The 26,493-nt window shown below is 34.9% G+C and overlaps 1 protein-coding gene across 7 annotated transcripts in view; it reads right to left on the minus strand.

Annotated features, from left to right (window-relative positions):
• LOC127847051 (glycerol-3-phosphate dehydrogenase, mitochondrial-like) overlaps positions 1-26,493 on the minus strand; it is a 60,482-nt gene that overhangs the window by 10,069 nt on the left and 23,920 nt on the right. For 2 of the 7 annotated variants that reach the window (XM_052378590.1, XM_052378593.1), the window contains exons 12-17: positions 26,220-26,398; positions 23,428-23,559; positions 22,742-22,900; positions 21,589-21,774; positions 12,629-12,727; positions 1,142-4,132 (exon numbers count right to left, since the gene is read on the minus strand). In XM_052378590.1, the coding sequence (XP_052234550.1) occupies positions 4,022-4,132; positions 12,629-12,727; positions 21,589-21,774; positions 22,742-22,900; positions 23,428-23,559; positions 26,220-26,398 (866 nt within the window). In that variant the 3' untranslated portion in view covers positions 1,142-4,021. Of the gene's footprint in view, positions 1-1,141; positions 4,133-6,055; positions 6,151-7,236; positions 7,352-12,628; positions 12,728-21,588; positions 21,775-22,741; positions 22,901-23,427; positions 23,560-26,219; positions 26,399-26,493 lie in introns of those variants that run through there. The other 5 variants (XM_052378596.1, XM_052378594.1, XM_052378595.1 and 2 more) reach the window with 5 other exon arrangements.

Raw genomic sequence — 26,493 nt, forward strand, 5'->3', positions numbered from 1 at the left:
GCAAAAACAATATGTCCCCCACTATAGTGGTGGGGGACATAATAAAAATATAATAATGTATAGTGTAAATTTACCATAAAAATAGAATAATGTATAGTGTAAATTTACCAAAGAAGCATTTGTTAAAAGAAATGCAATTCTTAATAATACTGTTCAATAAACTTCAGCAACGCCTTGATCGAACCTACGTGTTCTTACCATCGATTGTATTTATTTGTATTTGTATTCTTAAATAACAATCATTTGTTAGCTATGTTGTTATGCCTAGTTTCGTGACAGAGAATAATGTGTGCATTTAAGCACGAAGACGGTGTACATTTGTTAAGTCTGTCTGTCTGCCTTTCTGTGAACTTAAAATACTGCATAACAAATAAAGGCTCTGGCCATGACGGTTTCATGGATGTTTTATGTTTTCACGAAAAACAAGAGATGTGTTCTTCAGGAACACAATGCCCCCTATTGCGCCGCTTTGAAGCAATAAATTTGACCTTTGACATTGTTGCGCCGCTTTGAAGCAATAAATTTGACCTTTGACATTGAAGGATGACCTTGACCTTTCACCACTCAAAATGTGCAGCTCCATGAGATACACATGCATGCCAAATATCAAGTTGCTATCTTCAATATTGCAAAAGTTATTGCAAAACTTTAACCTTGGTTAAAGTTTTGTGACACACACATACAATGACTGACTGACAAAATGACAGACAGACAGGCCAAAAACAATATACCCCCGATCTTTCGATCCGGGGGCATAAAAAATAGACACAAATAACCGAAGTTAAACAAGGGCACGGCCAGTTTTGACCACAGGGGAAGGTGATTTTAACAAAACTTTGTAGAGGACCAGGACAAGATGTTACATAACAAAAATATTAAAACTCTGGGCAAGATGGTTTCAGAAAAGATGTGAAACCCTGTTGCCCAGTGAACTAATTAATCAACAAAAAATTACAATTTTAACAATTTTAATAGAGGACTACCAAAGGTACATTCCTGTGAAATTGTGTCAAGTTCTGCCCAGTGGTTAAGAAAGAGATGTCATTTAAAGAAAAGGTTGATGTACGGACGTCACAGACGCAAACACTTCTAACGGTACCCTTATGGCTAATCATACAGTATGCTAAATTTAACAAATAAATATCATGTGATTTTATTAATAATACAAGTAAATTTACTAGTATTACAAACAAGATATTGAGAAAATGTATGTTCATTGTAAACTTTTATGTGATAGCAGGTTCTTGAATTGAGGTATTTAATGATGAAGGGAATTTGTTAAAACATTTTGATAATTCATTGTAAATACCGTGTTTTGCTGAAAAACAAACATAATCAAATTGTCATGTTCTAATATTATTAGCTACAATGTTAAGGTCAAAGTAGAACAAAGTAGAAATGATTGGGTTATTCGTTGCCATAAGTAACAACTGTGGTACAGTTTATATATGTTTTGTAGTGTGCAGTCTTGGTGCAAGATGAAATGGTAAACTAAGGTTAAGACAATTTATTGTCCACTTAGATGCTCAAAATTCGGTCTAGGTAAAAAAACGACACTTTTATTATAGTAGATTTTATCAGAGAAGAGTTAAAACGGACAATAGCAGCAAAGGCTTGTGTATACAAGTTTTGTAGAAAGTAGTCAATGTGCCAGATAACACAATTAAATGTTAATTGTTTTCCAATGGCATATTTCAAGTTACAATTATGTTTAAGTAATTGTTAGATTCGGTGAAATGCATGGATTGGGAATGGCCATAAAAATCAATCTGGAAAGTATATTAAGATTGTAAAAAGTTTACTGTTTTAAGACAAAATGTACAAAACCAAGATTAATTGCCGATTTAAATGTGAACTTAAATCTTGCAAATGTAAAAAAGCTGTTTATTTATATGGTTGGATAGGGAATGGTCATAAACAGACAGTGGGCAGGTATTCAAGTGTTATAGACATCAGTATTGGTGCTCGAAAAAAGTGTTAAATCAAGTTTGAAAACGGCCCATGTAAAGTTAAAATTTTGCCATGATTAAGGTTTGACGAGTTAATATGATTCGAGAATGGCTAAAAGAAACGACTAAGTAAGTATTCAAGTTTTGTAGAAAGCCATCTAGATAAAAAAAAGTGGAGCTAAATGTGATATCTAGTTTACAACAATGTAGTGTCTGACTGTATTTATAGACAAAATTAGGTTACATTAAAAAAAGTTGTATTGATACTGGAGGATTTGGAATGGTCATAAGCAACAAAATGTGTGAGTATTATAGTGCTTTAGAAAGAAGCAATGGAAGCAATGATGATAAACGTAATGACTAAATCTGGCTTACCAAAGGGCCAATTTGATGTTAAAATGAGTTCAAGGCCTCGATTTAGAACAATGGTAAGGGAGAAAAATCTGCCAATAAGGCTTCAGAACTTGTTAAAGTCTTGAGATTGTATATAATTCAAATAATTATGTAAATAATCATAAATATACCCGAAAATGGAAACTTATGGGAAAGAAAAGACCGAGACAATCTGAATAAAAATACATTAACACATTACACAGGGAAACACAAATAATTCACAGATAGAAATGGACTACAGTAATACTAGTCTATTGCGAATGTTACTTAAAACACATAACAACAACTTAGGAATTCCATACAATGAGTTTGTCACCAAAGACACTTCATTGAGAACAATTATTCTCTATTGCACTGCATATTGCGTGCACAAAATTCAAAACTTGTTATAAAAAGATCTGCAGAGTGAAAGTTATAGACCTTATATGAAAATTATCTTTGAATTTAAGAAATGCCAAGTACCTTTAAGACACAGTTTTGATCCTTTCTACAGGGATAGATTTAAAGAGCGGCTAAGGAAAAGTTTTTTTTCTAGCATACTGAGGGCTACTTTTAAAATATAATAATAATGTCATGTACATGTATAGCTTATACTCATAGAGAACTTTAAGAAAAATTGATCATTTATTTACAGATTCTTATATTTGTTTTATATTTCTGTTCAACCTAATAAATGTTGATCTACATAATATAACGCTCATGCATCAAAGTTTCATTTGTCTTACATTCTTACGCATAGTGATGTGTGTTTCATTACAAAACTATTAACGCAACTGATCATATCTCATTTTCATAGACAATTAAAGAATATATACTCCCTTCATTATGTGTAATATTAAATAAGCAAAAATCAATGCCCTCTATGAATACTTGTTTTTAAACAAATCAAAAACAAACAACTCCTTTGCTTCATTTTGTAAACCTGTATGAAAGCATGACCATGATTTGATTTGAATATGTCCTAAAGAATATCTTGTATCATTTCCAAGCTTTACTTTTTCGAACCATATCTGATCAATATTTTTTTTCAAATCAATTTCCTTCAAAAGCATTTTCTGTACTTCATAGCAAATTATATTTAACAGACACGTTGTGGTTCGAAAACAAAATAGAACACACAGTGATACGTAAAACCAAAACAAATCATACACTAATGTGATGCATGTGGATAGCACTTAAAATTCATAACAACAACAACAATTTACATACAAAAACAAAAATAGAGATAACAGTTAACCCTTTTTTCTGTAAAAAAAACACACAAAACAATTGACATAGCTTATTTTAAGGACTATTATTGAATTAACTATAATTAACAGAGAAAACAACAATCATTCAGCACTAAACAATCCATACTCTTTTTAAATTCAGCATACACTGCCTTCATATTATTTCCTTTACAATATTGAGTATAGCAGTTGCCTTTTGTCTGTAAAAAACACAATTAAATGTATATTATTGAATGAATAAATTTAAGAAAAGCACAATAATCAACAATCATAGAGCAAACCTAGCAATGTAATATCATCATATACAGAATAAAATTAAATGTTTACACAGTTGATGATATTGACACGTAACAATCAGATGGTGTAAAACAGTCTTCTGATAATGTAAAAAAAAGTCAATGAACTGTAAAAGAAATAGATCTAACAAGTATACACATAACAAAAGTTATATTAAACGCCACCCCCACTGCGTTCCACTGTTATTTTCTCTGTGCTTGCCAACTCAGCAGCCTTAGCGAATCTAGAGTTGGTAAGACTTCCAATCTTCAGAGCGTTCATCAACTGAAATATAGATCACAATGTTTGTAAATAAAATAAATGTAAAGTTGTGAAAGGTTTAAAGGCTACTTACTGTGAACTAGATGTGATTGAACAGGGGATAACATAGGGTAAATGAATATAATTGTTTCTAAATCTGGTACACATGCAAGGTACAGTAATGGTGTTAACATTTGCATATACAAGTGGTTACAAAAATGATGCTAAACAGATGTTAACATGTATATGCCTCTGTTATCACTTTTTGCCATGATGTGAAATAATTTATAGCATATGGTATTGCTTTAATTATTAAAATACTTTTATTACTTAAAATTATATTGTATCATAAAGAATTAACCATGGTCTTGTCTTACAAGACCTTAAAACACGTCCTAATAGGATTTAACAAAATTAAATGTCAGAATCAATAGATTGCATAACATAAAGTTTTTTAGAATTTAAAAAATGAGTAGGAACTGAACATTAATATAAAGTTATCTCAAATCAGCCAAATGTCAGAACAGCAAATACATCCATTTTTCTTGAAAGGTTAACCTATGTCCTAAAAGATGCTTTCTTACCACATAGAATTGCTGCACACTTTTGCAGGAGCATTTATGACATCTTTACACTTTAACAAAGCAAGAACAAACACATGTGAGAGGCAAAGTGTATGGCTTGCATGAAAGAAGCAAGAAGACAGAGGTATTTTGCTTCAACAAGTTGAAATGAAGGTGTAACTTTTTCTAATAGAAGTACAAAGATTAGTATTGCATTATGTAACTTGAGACAAGAATCACCTAACCTGTTAGGCAAAAAAAGTTATTTGTTTACACTTATATTGCCAGAAATGTAGGTTGGTTGGCTGGCTTATGTTGTTTTCATTTTATTTTAATGACTCCTAATTTAATAAGAATAAGCTATGACATGCAGAAATCTAACAAATCTCTATTTAACATTATTTCTAAGTTTAGTTACTTTCAATTAACTTAGCAAATATGATTGAAGCAAAAATGATGGTAATTTTGAAGCTATTAAAGTAAATTTAACAAACAAAATACTAAACCTGCTCTGCAAAACCAAAAAAAACTTGAACGGTTGGCATAAACAAATAAAGGTTGGTTGACTTAGTGAGAACAAACAACTTTTTTTTTGTAAAGGAAGGCAGTGGCATATATTAGAGCACGTAAGTTCTTACTGCAATAGGGAACAAGAAAAAGGCTGACAGACTTGATTGATTAATAATACATTGATTGATGATAAGAAAAATGTCTGTTAATACTAATACAAGTGTAGTTAATGTCCAAACAAAACATTTGTATTTGAAGGTGATACCTATTTTAATTATATGTAATTACATATGCTGCAGTGTTGTTTCTGCTGAATATGATAGCATTAAGTCATTGATATTCATCTCCTATTTTGACACTTTAATATTATTAACTTCCATAAATATTCATATTCAACATGGGGACATGTTTGAATATACTTTATTATGTCTAACAAGTGTCAACATGATATTTGGCTTACAATAACAACTCTTTAATACCATATAGGTTAGGGCCAGAGTTAAATTTATTTTAATGGTTATTGTGTTATGTTTGACCCTTTTAACAGAAAGCTCTTTAATGCCTTATCTTCAAAAAGTAAATAACATTTTGACCGACATATAAAAAGTATTGTTTAGTTTTAAAAGATAAAAATTCAGACATTTTCTTTCTTCCAATCTTCTGAATGTTAACTTAGTTATCAATAAACTCTTATGGATTTTATATCAGACGGCCATATTTGCTTCACATGTTAAAGGTAATAATTGTCTACGTAGCTTTGAGCATAAGCCCAATGAACATTTACCTAAAGTCTCATAAAGACGTGTTACGACCTAAACTTGTCAGTATATAAGCATGTGGGTGAGGGTAAAACAAAAGCACACAACAGAATTACATGGCCAAAGAATGGGGCTAGGGTCAAGATTTGTCTTCTTCCTCTAAAGATCTTCTCCTCAGTCCAGTTTTCAACTTCGATATAGTAGACATAAACTGTGAAAGAGACAGACCATACGAGCTTCAATGGATAAACAGTCAATAGAGTGCAAAGACACCAGAATTGGATTGCGTCATTTGCCAAACAAAAATTTTTGTAAGTAGTCCTAAAAACAAATTAACCAAGATGACCTGGTAGTATAGTGTGTTTCAGGCAAGTGCAATGTATTATAAGCGCACTTACATGAAAACCCATTTGGTATTTTCGATTAAGAGAACACACCTATAACATCAAATTAAAAACAGATTTAACCATGAAACTTTAAACCATGTTATATTCTAAATGAGAATATTTGACTATTTTACTCTTTAGCAGGACAGGCACTTAATAACATGTTCTGTTTATTAAATTGGTGAAAAGATTGTGACCCTGACATGAGAGCAGCGTGGAACTATAATTACAGATATTCATTTCACCCAAAATAAGCACATGCATGGGTGGATGTGTTTGACATGCATATTTAAATAGTAAATACAAAGAGCAGAGATAAAAATAGAAAGGTTTCTTTATTTGTTTTAAATGAAGATCTACAATAATATTTACTTTGTTTGATTGTCAAGTAATAGAAAAAAAAACATGGGCAATTAGTTATTGTTAAAAAGTGATGAGCAAACTATCTTACAGTTATAACAAAATCAGAGCTGCTTATTTTTAAAAAATGTACCCGGTAACTATACAAAACAGATAATTCCTAACATACAAAATAGAACAAAACAAGTAACAATATGACATCAGCACCATAGATAATAACCTCTAGGTTCAAACATAACAATAAATAATTAAGAAATCTTTATTTCTGCACACTTGAAGTGGCAAAGAAAATGAGCAATGAATGCTCTTGGAAAACCAGGATTACTGCATGTGCAAAAAATATCTTCAAATGTTAGCCGAAGCAATCTGCACAGGCTAATCAGAAATGACACTTCCTACCAGACTTGATATTAATTTAGAAAAAACTTTCTTTAAACAAGCAATTCCATAAAAGCTGAATCAGTTGTCTCTGATTAGCCTGTGCAGACTGCAAAGAACTTGGGGGCTGATGTCTTGACAGATCTAACCCAAATACAGTGAACATTTGAAACCTGTTTTATGCTAGTTTATTTTCTTGAAAAATCCGGCTGCAACCTGTCTGTGTTTTTTGCCAGGAAAAGTGTGATCTTTGTGCTCAAAATGGTGAGTCTTTAGGAAGTCAATGATCTAAATGTTGAAGATAGAATTTAGCAATGTTTAGAGTATTTGCTGTCAAACATATTGTATTGCAATTGCCAGAGAAACATTACAAAAATACAGAAGTTAAATATTCTTGTGCCAAAATTAATGACTTGTATTCGAGTCACTGGCAGATCATAGGAAGTTAATTAGTTTCGATTAAGTGTTTTAATGGGCCAATTTTCAATGGTTTGGGATCCTGATGCTAATGAATCAAACCATGCGGGTGTCAATCAGACTGGTTTAATAGCTATGGATCACAATGGTTCACAGTTGTTTATTGGTCATTTACTTATGATATTTCAAACAAAACAAAAAATTTGATTCTAATGTGATCAAATGAATATTTCAAAAATGGACATTTGGCACTTTATTTCTTTATTCTTCGTTCATATTTAAAACATTGTGTTCACCTTACAAACCTCTTGTTTCACAACATTAGTGTTGTACGTAGGAAGGTAAGCAAGTATCATGCCAGTATAATTATACATGTACTTGAAAATCAATGAATATGCAATTAAACTGATACAATTCATTTAGTAGGTATATTGTTTTCCCATTTTGGTTTTTGCAAACATTTTAACTTTTCACAATAGAATTTAAGTATTCAATTTCTTGTAATTCTATCAAATATATTTAAACATTATTTTTCAAATATATTATAAAAAAGGTAAAAACTTATTGCACAATAGTGACAATATAACATAGTTACTGGTAAACCCTTTCAAATTTGTTATATTTCTTGAATATATGGCTAAGTTGGTTTACACAAATATGGCATACACTTGAATGTATCCAATATTACTAATAAACTGTATCTTCCAATATTTTTGTTGGGAAGCATTCTATGGTAGGTATACAAAGTACGTATATAGTTTGCATGCCAACTATAACTATTAATGGATTTTCAATACAAGTGCAGAGCAATGAGAAAATATTTAAACAAAATAATCACCTATTGAAAGAGATCATGTGTTTATGTTTAAGTGTATCCGTGTAACTTCTATTTTGTTTTTAAAACTAGACAAGAAATGTGTATGGCAGAAACACAATGCCCACTACTGCGCTGCTTTGAAGCCATATATTTAACCTTTGACCTTGAAGGATGACCTTGACCTTTCACAATTCAAAATGTGCAGCTCCATGAGATACACATGCATGCAATATATCCAGCTGCTATCTTCAATATTGCAAAAGTTATGGCCAATGTTAAAGTTTTTGGACAGAAGTACAGACTGACAGACAGACTGACAAACAGACGGACAGTTCAACTGCTTTATTCCAACCTTCCAGGGGCATAAAAAGTGACCAAAGAACATGACTACATGCACTAATCGGGACTAGGCACAAGAAATTGATTCAAATAACAAGCCCACTCAGCCCCACAGACATGGTTTAGTCACACTTAATTAATGTATCTTCACCATTCTTTAAATGGCAGGGACAAACAGGGTCAAATGTCATGTTAGTAGTTCTTATAATATACACCAAATCAAATATCATACCATCATATCATAATATTTATAATTGTTATAATATTTTATCTCTATGTACTTTTGTATTATACCTGATTACAAGACCCACATGGCTAAGTTAAGATATATGCTAATGAATATATAAAAATTAGCTTTTACAAAAGCATGCATTATACAATAAGCTCTGCACAAAAAACTGTTAAATTATTCACCTGATTTATATGACATATAACATTCAAACAAAAATTATTTCCACTAAATAAGGATATACATGTTTAATAGAAAAATCCCAATTTTCCAGCCGGATTCTGGAATGTTTATGACTACAGCATTAAAATGGGAATGGGATTTTGACCACAAAAAATGATTTGATGATTCAATAGAAGAAAAGTATCTGCAAATAGCCTTTCATACCATCCTACGTTATTGCAGCCACTTAATAAGGATTCAAACATAAATCTGAGGATGTAAAAACATCCAAAACTATTTCAAAGTAGCAACAAAGTTAGGATATTTCATCGTATTAGCGTATTTATTAGATGCTTTTCAGTCAACTAAAAAAAATTATTGAAGAAAATTACATTTCAAATATAGAAAAAAATATGTGATATTATAAAAAATATAGATTTTTAACCAGGTTTTCCGAAGGAAAAAACTGGTTATTAGATTGGCGAATGCGGGCGGGCTGGCTGGCTGGCGGGCTGGCTGGCTGGCTGGCGGGCTGGCGGAATAAGCTTGTCCGGGCCATAACTATGTCGTTCATTGTCAGATTTTAAAATCATTTGGCACATTTGTTCACCATCATTGGACGGTGTGTCGCGCGAAATAATTACGTCGATATCTCCAAGGTCAAGGTCACACTTTGAGTTCAAAGGTCAAAAATGGCCATAAATGAGCTTGTCCGAGCCATAACTATGTCGTTCATCGTCAGATTTTAAAATCATTTGGCACATTTGTTCACCATCATTGGACGGTGTGTCGCGCGCAATAATTACGTCGATATCTCCAAGGTCAAGGTCACACTTTGAGTTCAAAGGTCAAAAATGGCCATAAATGAGCTTGTCCTGGCCATAACTATGTCATTCATTGTGAGATTTTAAAATCATTTGGCACATTTGTTCACCATCATGGGACGGTGTGTCCCACGAAAGAATCACGTCAATATCTCCAATGTCAAGGTCGCCACGACTAAAAATAGATTTAAAAAAAAAAAAAACTTACAAAGGGGGTTAATTTTTTTTGGTCATTTCAAAAGTTCAGTTTGAGTTTTCTCCCTTTATCAGATTTTTTTTTTCACAATGAAAACCTGGTTTTGTGACAATTTTGTCCCTTGTTTTAATTAATTTGGTGTACCATTGTCAGTACTTTTTTTCAAAAACAATGTAAATGCATTTAAAATGTTCTAAATATATGTTTCCCATAAATCCATGCAAACTATCATTAAGCTACCAAAATGCCTGGAGTATGTAATTTCCTCCCATCATACACATCTATGACATTGTTACGCACACATTTTGATGATGGGTTCTATACACAAACATTTAAAATTTAAGTTTTTTTACATATATATATATATACAATGTATATATATATATATATATATATATTAATTGTACTACAGCATAAAATGAAGAGAAAATTCATAGTTTAAGGAAAATTATCTAATATTTGTTCACATATTGTTATACAGAAGTATATTTTCACTGGTGATTATGGCACTTGTTAAAATATTAATTTTGTATATCCACTGCATACAAGAAACCGTCGGAGACAATGATGCTCCCCAAAGGTTTTTTTTTGTCACAATATTGCACTATATATTCAGATAAAAGGAAACGTCTTGAGGGGCATAACTTTGGCAAAATAATCCGATGAATGGTTTAGCAACTTAAAAATTTCAAAGGGCCATAACTCTCTAAATAAATCATCTAAACAGAACCCACAAATAACATGCGCATATCCTCAAGGTAGTTAAGCTTCCCATAAAGCTTCATTGAATTCCAGTCAGTATTTGGGGAGAAAAAGCCCGGACAAGAATTGCACTATATGTACAGTTTATAAAAAAAATTAAAGGGCCATAACTCTGTGAAAAATCATCCGATCATAACCAGCTGATAATATGCACATCTCCTGTTGGTAGTGAAGCTTCCCATAAAGTTTCATTGAATTCCCGTAATAAGTTGCTGAGAAATACCTCGGACAAAAATTGAACTATATGTACAATGGAAAATTTCAAAGGGCCATAACTCTGTGAAAAATCATCCAACAAGAACCGGCTGATAAAATGCACATCTCCTCTTGGTAGTGAAGCTTCCCATAAAGTTTCATTGAATTCCAGTCATTAGTTGCTGAGAAATAGCCCGGACAAGAATTGAACTATATGTACAGTTAATGGAAAATTTCAAAGGGCCATAACTCTGTAAAAAATCATCCGACCAGAACTGGCTGATAATATGCACATCTCCTTTTGGTAGTGAAGCTTCCCATAAAGTTTAATTAAATTCCGGTCATTAATTGCTGAGAAATAGCCTGGACAAAAATTGTGCACGGACAGACGGACACACAGACGGACAGACGAAGCGGCGACTATAATGCTCCCCCCCAAAAATTTTGGGGGAGCATAAAAATTTGATTATGCGCAGAAAACTACAAATATCCTTTTTTTATTTTTAATTGCATAAAAGCCAAGGGCTAATGGAGATACCTTCCAGTCCATTTCCTGTGATTTTTTTTTCCAGAACTTGACATCTTAAGATGATCATGAGAAAGCTAACAAAGTGTGAGAGTGAGTGAGAGGATTGCAAAGGCACTTTCCCTAAGTGAGAATGAGAAAATGGGTTGCAGTGTCACTGGGACCATTTCAATATTTCTTGTTCAACAGGTGCAAGTCTCCATAGCGACAATACCCCGAGTGGCCTTGTGTCATGTCTATTATCAAGAAAGTTGCAATAATCATGGAATAAAATGTTTAAGTAACTTAAGCTATCTTTACAGAAGATCATAACAAACTCCCTATGAAAAATATAATGATTTAAGGAACAAGAGATGGGTTTGTCAGAAACACAATGCCCCATACTGCGCTGCTTTGATACATGTTTTTTTACCTTTGACCTTGAAGGATGACCTTGACCTTTCACCACTCAAAATGTGCAGCTCCATGAGATACACATGCATGCCAAATATCAAGTTGCTATGTGAAGGAACATAGAAGTTATGAGAATTTTTCGAAACCTAAATGCGAAACCTAAATGCAAAGTGTGACGGAAGGACGGACGCATAGTGTGACCAAAGGACGGACTGTCTGATCACTATATGCCCTCCTTCGGGGGCATAAAAATGCATACAAGTCAGTTAGGACACTAACAAGTGAAAGAATGTTGTACTTAAAAACAGACAGACAAACAGACATCCTTGGTGATTCTAGAATACACCTCTACTTCATCATTGATATACAGTCAATCTTGTGCATGTAACCACTTGAATTAAGCGACCTTTGTATTATGCGATCACTTTGAATTCTCCCTCCCCCCACTCCCCAACCCCCCAAGCATTTCCACTATATTGTGATATTGTATTAAATGTCTTTTGTCTTACGGGACCGGCGATCTCTGATTTTCGTGTATTTTGATGTCCAAATCTTGAACTAAGCGATAATGATGGGGGTAAAAATGGTAAATCTTTTGACCGTTCATTACCAACTCAGTTCTTATAGTTAACTAAATTGCAATGTATGCAACTATCCAATGAAAGGCAAGGAGTATACTTAAGTAAATTGTAAGTAAAGACCTACCTGTAGGAACTCCCCAAGGTCCACCTGGGCATTCTTGTTCACATCTACCTCACTCAGCATGTCATGGAGCTGGTCCTCTGATACACGCTCTCCGATATTCTGAAATATGTCGTCAATGCAGGGGTACAAACTTGTCAATACTTCTTGCATAGAAATACATCTTGAATGAAGGGGTACAAACTTGTCAATACTTCTTGCATAGAAATACATCATCAATTCAGTGGTACAAACTTGTCAATACTTCTTGCATAGAAATACATCATCAATTCAGTGGTACAAACTTGTCAATACTTCTTGCATAGAGATACATCCTCAATTCAGTGGTACAAACTTGTCAATACTTCTTGCATAGAAATACATCATCAATTCAGTGGTACAAACTTGTCAATACTTCTTGCATAGAAATACATCATCAGTGGAGGGGTACAAACTTGTCAATACTTCTTGCATAGAAATACATCATGAATGCAGGGATACAAACTTGTCAATACTTCTTGCATAGAAATACACCATCAATGCAGGGGTACAAACCTGTCAATCCTTTTTGCATAGAAATACATCATGAATGCAGGGATACAAACTTGTCAATACGTCTTGCATCGTTATCATATGAGTTTAATTAGAAAATCTAGGAGTCCATCAAACCTATTTGGAACTGATGTCAAGTGCATACATTGTATTTAGGTAAGGGGATTTGTAATTATAAGCTCCATATCAAACATTGGAATTAGATATTTGCTCCTAAGGGGGTTTGTATTTATGGGTTACACGGCTCTCTTTCACAAAGCTTCTTTGAGAAAAAAACTAAGATAGCTAGATAAACTTGCAATTAGGGTTTTTCTATTGTTCCTTTCATTTCTGTTCCTAAATAATTGTTAGGTAAAGAATGTGTCACTGTTAACTTGTGCACAGGATTGGTGTGAACATTTATTTGTGTTGAAAACAACCTACTGTTATTGTCTACTCCATAGTGTCAATGGCGTTCTATTTACAAACTGCACAGCAAACTTTCATGTGACATGGTTAAAAAATAAATTCATAAAAAAACAGCACTAGTGTCAAAAGATTAAAGTTGATGTTGCAACCTTCTGGACTGTATGTGTGTGATGAACTTGATGTATTAAAAAACATGACTGTACATACCTGTTGCATTCTTTCCTATAATGTGTTTATGGTATATATGTTTAATATAATAAAGTATTTAATTCCATACATGACAATCACATACTTAATAAATTGCAATAAAAATGTGAATACCCAGTATTGCTATTTATTGCCAACACTCAATTTAAACAAGAGCACCGCCTTGCGGGTGCAGACCGCTCATCTATTTTCTTTTTAAAGGTGAAGAGACTCTCATTTTCAATCACAAAGGAGGGAGGAGTGGAGTGAAGAGGGGTGTATAGTGTGGGGTTGTGGACATTTATTACATTATCTTCCAAAAAAGCGAAAAAAAAAAAAAAAAAAATCGGGGGGGGGGGGGGGGGGGGGGGGGGGGGTTTGGGTGCGATGGTTGGACGGTATTTCAAACACAACCGTTTTAAAAAAAAAATGGGGGGGGGGGATATAGTGTGAGGGTGTGGTGATAATTTGTGAGATGATCTTAAAAAAAAAAAAAAAAAAATCAAAAAAAAAAATTGGGGGGTGGGGGGGTGGGGTGGAGGGGTGGGGTGGGGTGGGGGTATAGTGTGAGATGATCTTAAAAAAACAAAAACAAAACAAAAAAAATTAGGGGGGGGGGAGGGGGGGGAGGGCACGGGGGATGGTTTGGGTGAAGTCTATTGTGGTATGTCAGGTAAGAGTAGTTTCATCAAAGTATCAATCAAATCTAATCATAAATAAAGAAGTTATGGCAATTTTAGCAAAATTTAATAATTTGACCTTGAGAGTCAAGGTCATTCAAAGGTCAAAGTAAAATTCAAGTTGCCAGGTACAGTAACCTCATGATAGCATGTAAGTATTTGAAGTTTGAAAGCAATAGCCTTGATACTTTGAGTGGATCGAAACACAAAATTTAACCATATATTAAAAGTTACTAAGTCAAAAAAGGGCCATAATTCCGTAACAATGACAACCAGAGTTATGCAACTTGTCCTTTTACTGTACCCTTATGATAGTTTGTGAGTGTTCCAAGTATGAAAGCAATATCTATGATACTTTAGGGGTAAAGTGGACCAAAACATAAATCTTAACCAAATTTTCAATTTTCTAAGTATAAAGGGCCCATAATTCCGTCCAAATGCCAGTCAGAGTTACATAACTTTGCCTGCACCGTCCCCTTATGATAGTTCATAAATCTTGCAAGTATGAAAGCAATAGCTTTGATGCTTAAGGAATAAAATGGACCTAAACACAAAACTTAACCAAAATTGTCAATTTTCTAAGTATAAAAAGGGCACATAATTCTGTCAAAATGCATGCCAGAGTTATCTAACTTTGCCTGCCCAGTCCCCTCATGATAGTAAGTAAGTGTACCAAGTTTGAATGCAATAGCATTGATACTTACTGAGAAAAGTGGAACTAAACGCAAAACTTAACCAAAATTTTCAATTTTTTAAGTATAAAAAGGGCACATAATTCTGTCAAAATGCACGCCAGAGTTATCTAACTTTGCCTGCCCAGTCCCCTCATGATAGTAAGTAAGTGTACCAAGTTTGAATGCAATAGCATTGATACTTTCTGAGAAAAGTGGACCTAAACGCAAAACTTAACCGGACGCCGACGCCAACGCCGACGCCAAGGTGATGACAATAGCTCATAATTTTTTTTCAAAAAATAGATGAGCTAAAAAGCAAATATTGCTTTAATGATTATTATTCACTTCTATTACATTCATAATCTTTCTATTCTCATAGCAAATGCAGTCTGAAAAATTCCATTAATAACAACTAACGTTATGAGCAAAAATAATTATATAAACATTCCATTCTATCTAATTATTTTTTTACCACAATTTTTGTTGGTTAATTAAATTTAATAAGAATGCAAATGCTTTTAAGAAATTGTATTTATTTTCAATAAGGATATCAATTTCAAGTAACCAAATACTTGTTATCTTTTTAGTAAATTAAAAATTCTTAAATTTACCACCTTGACAGGTTTTTCAAATAAAAATTTTGCTCATGAAGGGCAACCACCCCATGTTTCCAGGGGTTAGAATTTTCCCTGGACCAGTACAGTATTCATTAATCCATTCATACACTTTAAAATAAAAATAGACTCAGAATAAAGAAAAATATTAAGAAAGTTTGAATACACACCGGCTTGCACTAGTGATTATGTCATCAAGAAGTGCTCTACATGAACAATAAAGCACATAGTTTGTTACAATTAAAATTGACTAAAACAAGAGCACCGCATAACGGGTGCCACGCTCGGCTGCAAAAGCTTGTCAGAATTTATTTTTGTTAGGTCACAGTGACCTTGACCTTTGACCTAGTGACCCAAAAATGGGTGTGGCGTGTAGAAGTCATCAAGGTGCATGTACATATGAAGTTTCAAAGTTGTAGGTGTAAGCACAATGATGTTAGAGGCAAAGTTAAAGTTTTATATTAGAGGTCACAGTGACCTTGACCTTTGACCTAGTGACCCAAAAATAGGTGTGGCATGTAGAACTCGTCAAGGTGCATGTACATATGAAGTTTCAAAGTTGTAGGTGGAAGCACTTTAATTTTAGAGCCAATGTAAAGGTTTTAGCACGACGCCCCTACAGTGGACAGTCGACGGCGGACGAAGAAGAAGCTATTACAATACCTCGGGTTTTCTCCGAAAACAGCGGAGTTAATATTATAATTAAGGTCATTCTTGAACATTCAGATTGAATATTCTTTATTCTTAGATTTAGGTCTGATTCTTGCAATATTTACCTACAGTTACAGTTAATTTTCTCCTCAGATCATTGACAATGATGTATCCCTTTTTACATTATGTACAGTTACCTTGAAGTATTTCCTCAGATCATTGACAGTGACGTAACCCTTGTTACAGTATGTACAGTCAAATTGAAGTATCTACTCAGATCATTGACAGTTATGTATCCCTTGCTACAGTATGTACAGTTACCTTGAAGTATCTCCTCAGATCATTGACTGTGATGTATCCCTTGTTACAATATATACAGTTAACTTGAAGTATCTCCTCAGATCATTGACTGTGATGTATCCCTTGTTACGGTATGTACAGTTACCTTGAAGTATCTCCTCAGATCATTGACAGTGATGTATCCCTTGTAACATTATGTACAGTTACCTTGAAGTATCTCCTCAGATCATTGACAGTGATGTATTCTTGTTACAGTATGTACAGTTACCTTGAAGTATCTCATAAGATCATTGACAGTAATGCATCCCTTGTTACAGTATGTAAAGTTACCTTGAAGTATTTCCTAAGATCATTGATAGTGATGTATCCCTTGTTACAGTATGTACAGTTACCTTGAAGTATCTCCTCAGATCATTGACAGTGATGTATCCCTTGTTACAGTATGTAAAGTTACCTTGAAGTATCTCCTCAGATCATTGACAGTGATGTATGTCTTTTTACGGTATGTACAGTTACCTTGAAGTATTTCCTAAGATCATTGACAGTGATGTATCCCTTGTTACAGTATGTACAGTTACATTGAAGTATCTCCTCAGATCATTGACAGTGATGTATCCCTTGTAACAGCATTTACAGTTACCTTGAAGTCCTTCCTCAGATCATTGACAATGCTGTATCCCTTGTTACAGTATGTACAGTTACCTTGAAGTATCTCCTCAGATCATTGACAGTGATGTATCCCTTGTTACAGTATGTACAGATACCTTGCAATATCTCCTCAGATCATTGACAGTGATGTATCCCTTGTTACAGTATGTACAGTTACCTTGAAGTATCTCCTCAAATCATTGACAGTGATGTATCCCTTGTTACAGTATGTAAATTTACCTTGAAGTATCTCCTCAAATCATTGACAGTGATGTATCCCTTGTTACAGTATGTACAGTTACCTTAAAGTATCTCCTCAGATCATTGACAATGATGTATCCCTTGTTACAGTATGTACAGTTACCTTGCAGTATCTCCTCAGATCATTGACTGTGATGTATCCCTTGTTACAGTATGTAAAGTTACCTTAAAGTATCTTCTCAGATCATTGACAATGATGTATCTCTTGTTACAGTATGTAAAGTTACCTTGAAGTATCTCCTCAGATCATTGACAGTGATGTATCCCTTGTAGCATTATGTACAGTTACCTTGAAGTATCTCCTCAGATCATTGACAGTGATGTATTCTTGTTACAGTATGTACAGTTACCTTGAAGTATCTCCTCAGATCATTGACTGTGATGTATTCTTGTTACAGTATGTACAGTTACCTTGAAGTATCTCATAAGATCATTGACAGTAATGCATCCCTTGTTACAGTATGTAAAGTTACCTTGAAGTATTTCCTAAGATCATTGACATTGATGTATCCCTTGTTACAGTATGTACAGTTACCTTGAAGTATCTCCTAAGATCATTGACAGTGCTGTATCCCTTGTTACAGTATGTATAGTTACCTTAAAGTCCTTCCTCAGATCATTGACTGTGATGTATCCCTTGTAACATTATGTACAGTTACCTTGAAGTATCTCCTCAGATCATTGACAGTGATGTATCCCTTGTTACAGTATGTACAGTTACCTTGAAGTATCTACTCAGATCATTGACAATGATGTATCTCTTGTTACAGTATGTAAAGTTACCTTGAAGTATCTCCTCAGATCAATGACAGTGATGTATCCCTTGTTACAGTATGTGCAGTTACCTTGAAGTATCTCCTAAGATCATTGACAGTGACGTAACCCTTGTTACAGTATGTACAGTCAAATTGAAGTATCTACTCAGATCATTGACAGTAATGTATCCCTTGTTACAGTATGTACAGTTACCTTGAAGTATCTCCTCAGATAATTGACAGTGATGTATCCCTTGTTACAGTATGTAAAGTTACCTTGAAGTATCTCCTCGGATCATTGACAGTGATGAATCCCTTGTAACATTATGTACAGTTACCTTGAAGTATCTCCTAAGATCGTTGACAGTGATGTATCCCTTGTTACAGTATGTAAAGTTACCTTGAAGTATCTCCTCGGATCATTGACAGTGATGAATCCCTTGTAACATTATGTACAGTTACCTTGAAGTATCTCCTAAGATCGTTGACAGTGATGTATCCCTTGTTACAGTATGTACAGTTACCTTGAAGTATCTCCTCAGATCATTGGCTGTGATGTATCCCTTGTTACAGTATGTACAGTTACCTTGAAGTCCTTCCTCAGATCATTGACTGTGATGTATGCCTTGTTACAGTATGTACAGTTACCTTGCAGTATCTCCTCAGATCATTGACAGTGATGTATCCCTTGTTACAGTATGTACAGTTACCTTGAAGTATCTCCTAAGATCATTGACTTGATGTATCCCTTGTTACAGTATGTACAGTTACCTTGAAGTATCTCCTCAGATCATTGACTGTGATGTATGCCTTGTTACAGTATGTACAGTTACCTTGAAGTATCTCCTCAGATCACTGACTGTGATGTATGCCTTGTTACAGTATGTACAGTTACGTTAAAGTATTTCCTCAGATCATTGACTGTGATGTATCCCTTGTTACAGTATGTACAGTTACGTTAAAGTATTTCCTCAGATCATTGACTGTGATGTATCCCTTGTTACAGTATGTAAAGTTACCTTGAAGTATCTCCTCAGATCATTGACAGTGATGTATCCCTTGTAACAGCATGTACAGTTAGTAACCTTGAAGTCCTTCCTCAGATCATTGACAATGATGTATACCGTGTTACAGTATGTACAGTTACCTTGAAGTATCTCCTAAGATCGTTGACAGTGATGTATCCCTTGTTACAGTATGTAAAGTTACCTTGAAGTATCTCCTCGGATCATTGACAGTGATGAATCCCTTGTAACATTATGTACAGTTACCTTGAAGTATCTCCTAAGATCGTTGACAGTGATGTATCCCTTGTTACAGTATGTACAGTTACCTTGAAGTATCTCCTCAGATCATTGGCTGTGATGTATCCCTTGTTACAGTATGTACAGTTACCTTGAAGTCCTTCCTCAGATCATTGACTGTGATGTATGCCTTGTTACAGTATGTACAGTTACCTTGCAGTATCTCCTCAGATCATTGACAGTGATGTATCCCTTGTTACAGTATGTACAGTTACCTTGAAGTATCTCCTCGGATCATTGACTTGATGTATCCCTTGTTACAGTATGTACAGTTACCTTGAAGTATCTCCTCAGATCATTGACTGTGATGTATGCCTTGTTACAGTATGTACAGTTACCTTGAAGTATCTCCTCAGATCACTGACTGTGATGTATGCCTTGTTACAGTATGTACAGTTACGTTAAAGTATTTCCTCAGATCATTGACTGTGATGTATCCCTTGTTACAGTATGTACAGTTACGTTAAAGTATTTCCTCAGATCATTGACTGTGATGTATCCCTTGTTACAGTATGTAAAGTTACCTTGAAGTATCTCCTCAGATCATTGACAGTGATGTATGCCTTGTTACAGTATGTACAGTTACCTTGAAGTATCTTTTCAGATCATTGACAGTGATGTATCCCTTGTAACAGCATGTACAGTTAGTAACCTTGAAGTCCTTCCTCAGATCATTGACAATGATGTATACCGTGTTACAGTATGTACAGTTACCTTGCAATATCTCCTCAAATCATTGACAGTGATGCATCCCTTGTTACAGTATGTAAAGTTACCTTAAAGTATCTCCTCAGATCATTGACAATGATGTATCTCTTGTTACAGTATGTACAGTTACCTTGAAGTATCTCCTCAGATCATTGACTGTGATGTATCCCTTGTTACAGTATGTACAGTTACCTTGAAGTATCTCCTCAGATCATTGACAGTGATGTATCCCTTGTTACAGTATGTACATTGACTTTGAAGTATCTGCTCAGATCATTGACTGTGATGTATCCCTTGTTACAGTATGTACAGTTACCTTGAAGTATCTGCTCAGATCATTGACAGTGATGTACCCCTTGTTACGGTATGTACAGTTACCTTAAAATATCTCCTCAGATCATTGACTGTGATGTATCCCTTGTTACAGTATGTACTGTTACCTTGAAGTATCTCCTCAGATCATTGACTGTGATGTATCCCTTGTTACAGTATGTACAGTTACCTTGAAGTATCTCCTCAGACCATTGACTGTGATGTATCCCTTGTTACAGTATGTTCAGTTACCTTGAAGTATCTCCTAAGATCATTGACAGTGATGTATCCCTTGTTACGGTATGTACATTGACTTTGAGGTATCTGCTCAGATCATTGACAGTGATGTATCCCTTGTTACAGTATGTACAGTTACCTTGAAGTTTCTCCTCAGATCATTGACTTGATGTATGCCTTGTTACAGTATGTACTGTAACCTTGAAGTATTTCCTAAGATCATTGACAGTGATGTATCCCTTGTTACAGTATGTACATTGACTTTGAAGTATCTGCTCAGATCATTGACAGTGATGTATCCATTGTTACAGTATGTACAGTTACCTTAAAATATCTCCTAAGATCATTGACAGTGATGTATCCCTTGTTACAGTATGTACTGTTACCTTGAAGTATTTCCTCAGATCATTGACTGTGATGTATCCCTTGTTACAGTATGTACTGTTACCTTGAAGTATTTCCTAAGATCATTGACAGTGATGTATCCCTTGTTACAGTATGTACATTTACTTTGAAGTATCTGCTCAGATCATTGACAGTGATGTATCCCTTGTTACAGTATGTAGTTACCTTGAAGTATCTCCTCAGATCATTGACTGTGATGTATCCCTTGTTACAGTATGTACAGTTACCTTAAAATATCTCCTCAGATCATTGACAGTGATGTATGCCTTGTTACAGTATGTACAGTTACCTTGAAGTATCTCCTCAGATCATTGACTGTGATGTATCCCTTGTTCTCCTTGTCAAGGGACCTGAACCTCTGTATGTAGTCGTTGATCTCGGTTTTGGTCAGGTTCACTGGCTCATCCAGTTTCATGCGGCCTAGGTCCAGGCCCATCTCTTTGCGGAGGAAGTTCTTGGCTCGCTGCATCTCTTCCTAGTAAATTGCACGAAAATGGTATTTTTTTAGTGTTGAATTGTTGGTAACAGTCACACAAAGATATCTGTTTACAATAGTTAAGCCTTGCACTTGAAAAACAAGGCTAAATTATGCGCATACAGTATCATTCCAGATTAGCCTGTGCAAATAAGACAGGTGAAGGAGGGATAACATTTTTTGCCTATATTGAAGTTTTTACTTAAAGGAAGTCTGTATTCTCTATGTGGATTCTGTAAGCACTCAAAGCGTTTGAATAAAACATATTTAATTGCACTTGAAATAAAGATAATTGTGTTCATGAGAACTGATGCCAGCCATTTCAACAAGTATATAATTATTTTTTATGGGCAAGGAAAATAAAGATACTTTGATCAGTGACTATTTTGTGAATTGCAAGCCTTAATCCATAAACCATGTGAAAATAATGTCTCCAATAACAAGTTGCTGAATAAATAGGACAAGATTACTTTTTGCAATGCCATTCATTTGGCAACTATTAACTTCTTGATTATTTCTTTGATCAGATGGATATTTCTTGTAATTAATTTTAATCTTGCCCTGATGAATGATAAAGTTATAGACCAGACAAGAATCTTTCCAAAATTTAAAACTTGAAAGCTACTAGTGTCCTTGATTTTTGAGCAAGAGACAAATGTCTTACATTGAACGTATAGTAAACATGCATGATATGTTATTTGTTAATTACACAATGTATGATGCTGTTACAGTCTGAACCCTTGTTTGTCAGACAGCTATTGACATGGGTGAATAATGAAGTTACAGTCTCATACTTAATTAAGCAATTGATCTCTAAAAGTGACCTTAACCTGATAGCTATGGATATGGGTCTTAAACATGACCCACAGGCTCCAGTAACAAACATTTGTTGTACAATATCACACATTCCAAGACAAAAATTTCAGTCCAGATGGTTTGCACCCATGCACATACACTGGCTACCTACCTCCTGTTTCTGTTTGTTCCACTTGAATTCCTCCGCCATGATTTCAACGATCCTGGGCAGGGCCTCCTCAGCAGCATGCACGTTACAGAATGCCAGGCGGGTGCGACGGGCGATAACATCAATGGCGGTGCACGCATACTCACGAATTGCATATATTACCTGAGGTACGAAACAAACATGAATACAACATGGATTTTATATCATAAAAGATTTAGGGGGGGGGGGGGGGGGGGCTGAATGCTAATTCCTACAAAGGATTACATGAAATACATAGCAACAATGCATACATCACCCATCGTAAAATGCAGGCAAGTAAAGCTTCAACATAAATCTTGTTCTGTAAACAAAGGATGGTTTGTTAAGCATATATAATCAGGGGTATGGTTCATAAAACATCTTAGTGGAGAAAAATGTTTACTTCCACGTTCATGGTACGCCAAACTCCAGCAAAGTAAAAAACAATTTGAAAAACAATTTTGGCATTGAAAAAGCAGGAGTAGAGATCACACTCATGTATAAAGGTTCATAGATACTTTTCGTCTAGATAAGGATTGACACTAGATGGTAATACATATGTTATAATGCATTGTAAACAATCATCTGAAATTTTAGTAATTGATTACAGTAAAACATGCATCACATCAAACATCTGATATAATACGCTAATATTCTGACAAAACCTCTACCTCTGCCTCCAAGTATGGATACTCTTCATGGAGACGCTTTCCCACTACCGGCCACCGTTTACCCGTCAGTTTGGCCATCTTGGCCACTTTGAATGCCTTGTCACCATATGTGCTGGCTAGATGTTGCGCAACCTGGGGGAGAAATAGAGAATATTATGTGAGTTTTTGATAAAGATTACGTTTATCATGTGCGGCTTAGAACCGATAGTTTGAGCCGAGCATGATAAACTTGATCTTTATCCAAAACTCACATACTATTCTATTTATCCTTTTTTTTCCTCCCTTATTCGATTAATAATGATCAAATATCGCATTTTTGACAATTTTTTTTTCCATAGTTGACAAAATCAGATTCTCCATTTTTTGGAAAAACCCAGGTGTGATCTAAAACTAAAAAGCTCAAGTTTATACGATCATTGTCATACTATCGATTTTCAATTGGTAATAGGATAAAATGAGATAATAAAGTACGCATATTTTTTTGCCATTCAATTTAAATCATGAAACCAAATGAATATCATTTGACCCAAAAACTGGTGTATCCAAATATTGTAAAATCTGTTTATCATATAATATGAGCATGGACAAAATATATATGTTCAACATCATGAAATAAAATCAATTTATCATATTAAATAACAAGTTTTGATTGGAAAATAAATGATAAACAAGAGCTGTCACCATAGGATGACTTATGCCCCCTATAAACGCTTGATAGAAGTTATGAGCTTTTTTCGAAACCTAAACGCAGATTTCAAAACCTTAACGCGGACCCTAACTTCAAGGTCAAGGTCACAGGGGTCAAAATTTGTGTGCGTATGGAAAGGCCTTGTCCGTATACACATGCATACCATATATGAAGGTTATATCTCAGGGGACATAGAAGTTATTAGCATTTTTCAAAACCTAAACGCAAACCCTAACTTCAAGGTAAAGGTCACAGGGGTCAAAATTTGTGTGCGTATGGAAAAGCCTTGTCCCTATACACATGCATTCCAAATATGAAGGTTATATCTCAAGGGACATAAAAGTTATGAGCATTTTTCGAAAACCTAAACGCGGACACTTAGTTCAAGGACAAGGTCACAGGGGTCAAAATTTGTGAGCGTATGGAAAGGCCTTGTTCATATACACATGCATACCAAATATGAAGGTTATATCTCAAGGGACATAGAAGTTATGAGCATTTTTCGAAACCTAAACGCAGATTTCAAACCTAAACGCAGACCTTAAGTTCAAGGTCAAGGTCACAGGGGTAAACATTTTTGTGCGTTTGGAAAGGAATTGTCCATATACACATGAATACCAAATATGAAGGTTATATCTCAAGGGACATAGAAGTTATGAGAATTTTTCGAAACCTAAACGCAAAGTGTGACTGAAAGACGGACAGACAGACGGACCGTCCGATCACTATATTCCCCTTTTCTTCGAAAGGGGGCATAAAAATATCCCCTTAAACAGGTTTCTAAATGATAATGTATTTAAAAACAACTATGGTTTTACACAACATCTCCAATAAACTCAGATGTTCTGATTTAATTATATTGTCAACAAGGGAAAAAATTGTCAAAAAACCAGGTTTTCAATTTGAAAAAAGTCTGATAAAGGGAGACAACTCAAACTGAACTGATTGTTTATAATTAACCCCGTTTGTTTCAAAATAAATCTGTTATTAGTAGAGGTGACCTTGACCTTGGGGATATTGACGTAATTCTTTCGTGCAACACACTGTCCAATGATGGTGACCAAATGTTCCAAATGATTTTAAAATTTCCCAATGAATGACATAGTTATGGCCCGGACAAGCTCATTTATGGCCATTTTTGACCTTTGAACTCAAATTGTGACCTTGACTTTGGAGATATTGACGTAATTCTTTCGCGGGACACACCGTCTAATGATGGTGAACAAATGTGCCAAATGATTTTACAATCTCACAATGAACAACAAAGTTATGGCCTGGACAAGCTTGTTCTGCCCGCCCGCCCGCCCGCCGACATTCGCCAATCTAATAACCAGTTTTTTCCTTCGGAAAATCTGGTAAATAAAATTAGTCGAGTCGAGTTTTGGTAAAACTGGGCTTTATGCATGTGCATAAAGTGTCATTGCAGATGATTCTGTGATGTCCACACAGGCTAATTAGGGATGACACTAGACTGGATTTTTGTTTATAAGAGACTCCTATTGCACAAAAAATTCCATAAAAGCAACAAGCTGACTGCACATGCTAATCTGAGAAGACACTTTACAACCAAAACTAGACTAAATCAACACCAAACATTCAGCTACAGCCAATATATGACCTACTGCCTTCTCCAGTCCAAAGTCTGCTCTGATTTAATGATATTGTCAATCATAATTATAATATCATACACTCAACCACAGCCAATCTATCAACGTGGCGTAGAGGATATGATGTCAGCCTTGCATGGTCACATGCTCGATCCCCACTATGACAGCCTACTTTCAATCTCCCCTAACAACATCAAGTACTGGTTCTACCAGAAAAACGGCCTCGAGCGTTTTAATTAGCTTATGGCTTTGAATGCCATAGAGCTAAAAATGAGTAGGCTTACACTAAATAATAGCCTTAAAGAGCTTTTTTTCCTCCTTAGAGAACATCAATTTTTCACAAATTTGAGAACTTCAGTATTCAAATGTCCATAATTTATAAAAGCCCGGCCAATTTTATTTTCAGAATTGTTATCAATTACTTGAATTATTTTTTCAGAAAAGTTGGGGGAAAAGGCCGCTTCTCAAAAAAGTGAGAAAAAAAAGCCCTGGCCTACCTCCTTCTCGAGCCCAAAGTCCTGCACGAGCCTGATGAACATGGTGGGAGACCAGCCGTGGGCCCCGTCCAGGAGTAGACCCTTGGTCCGGCAGCCTGACGCAGGCTTGAGCCCGCACTCCTTCACTGCCCGGTCAACTGTCTCCTCCGCCATGTGGCGGTAGGTGGTCCATTTACCACCTGAACGGTTGGAGATATACATTAAATGGAGCCTGATTTTTATAAAGGCCCTTCTCTTTGAAAAAGGGGTTAAATGCATGTGCGTAAAGTGTCGT

The sequence above is a fragment of the Dreissena polymorpha genome, chromosome 10 (assembly GCF_020536995.1).
Source record: "Dreissena polymorpha isolate Duluth1 chromosome 10, UMN_Dpol_1.0, whole genome shotgun sequence".
Taxonomy (NCBI): Eukaryota; Metazoa; Mollusca; class Bivalvia; order Myida; family Dreissenidae; genus Dreissena; species Dreissena polymorpha.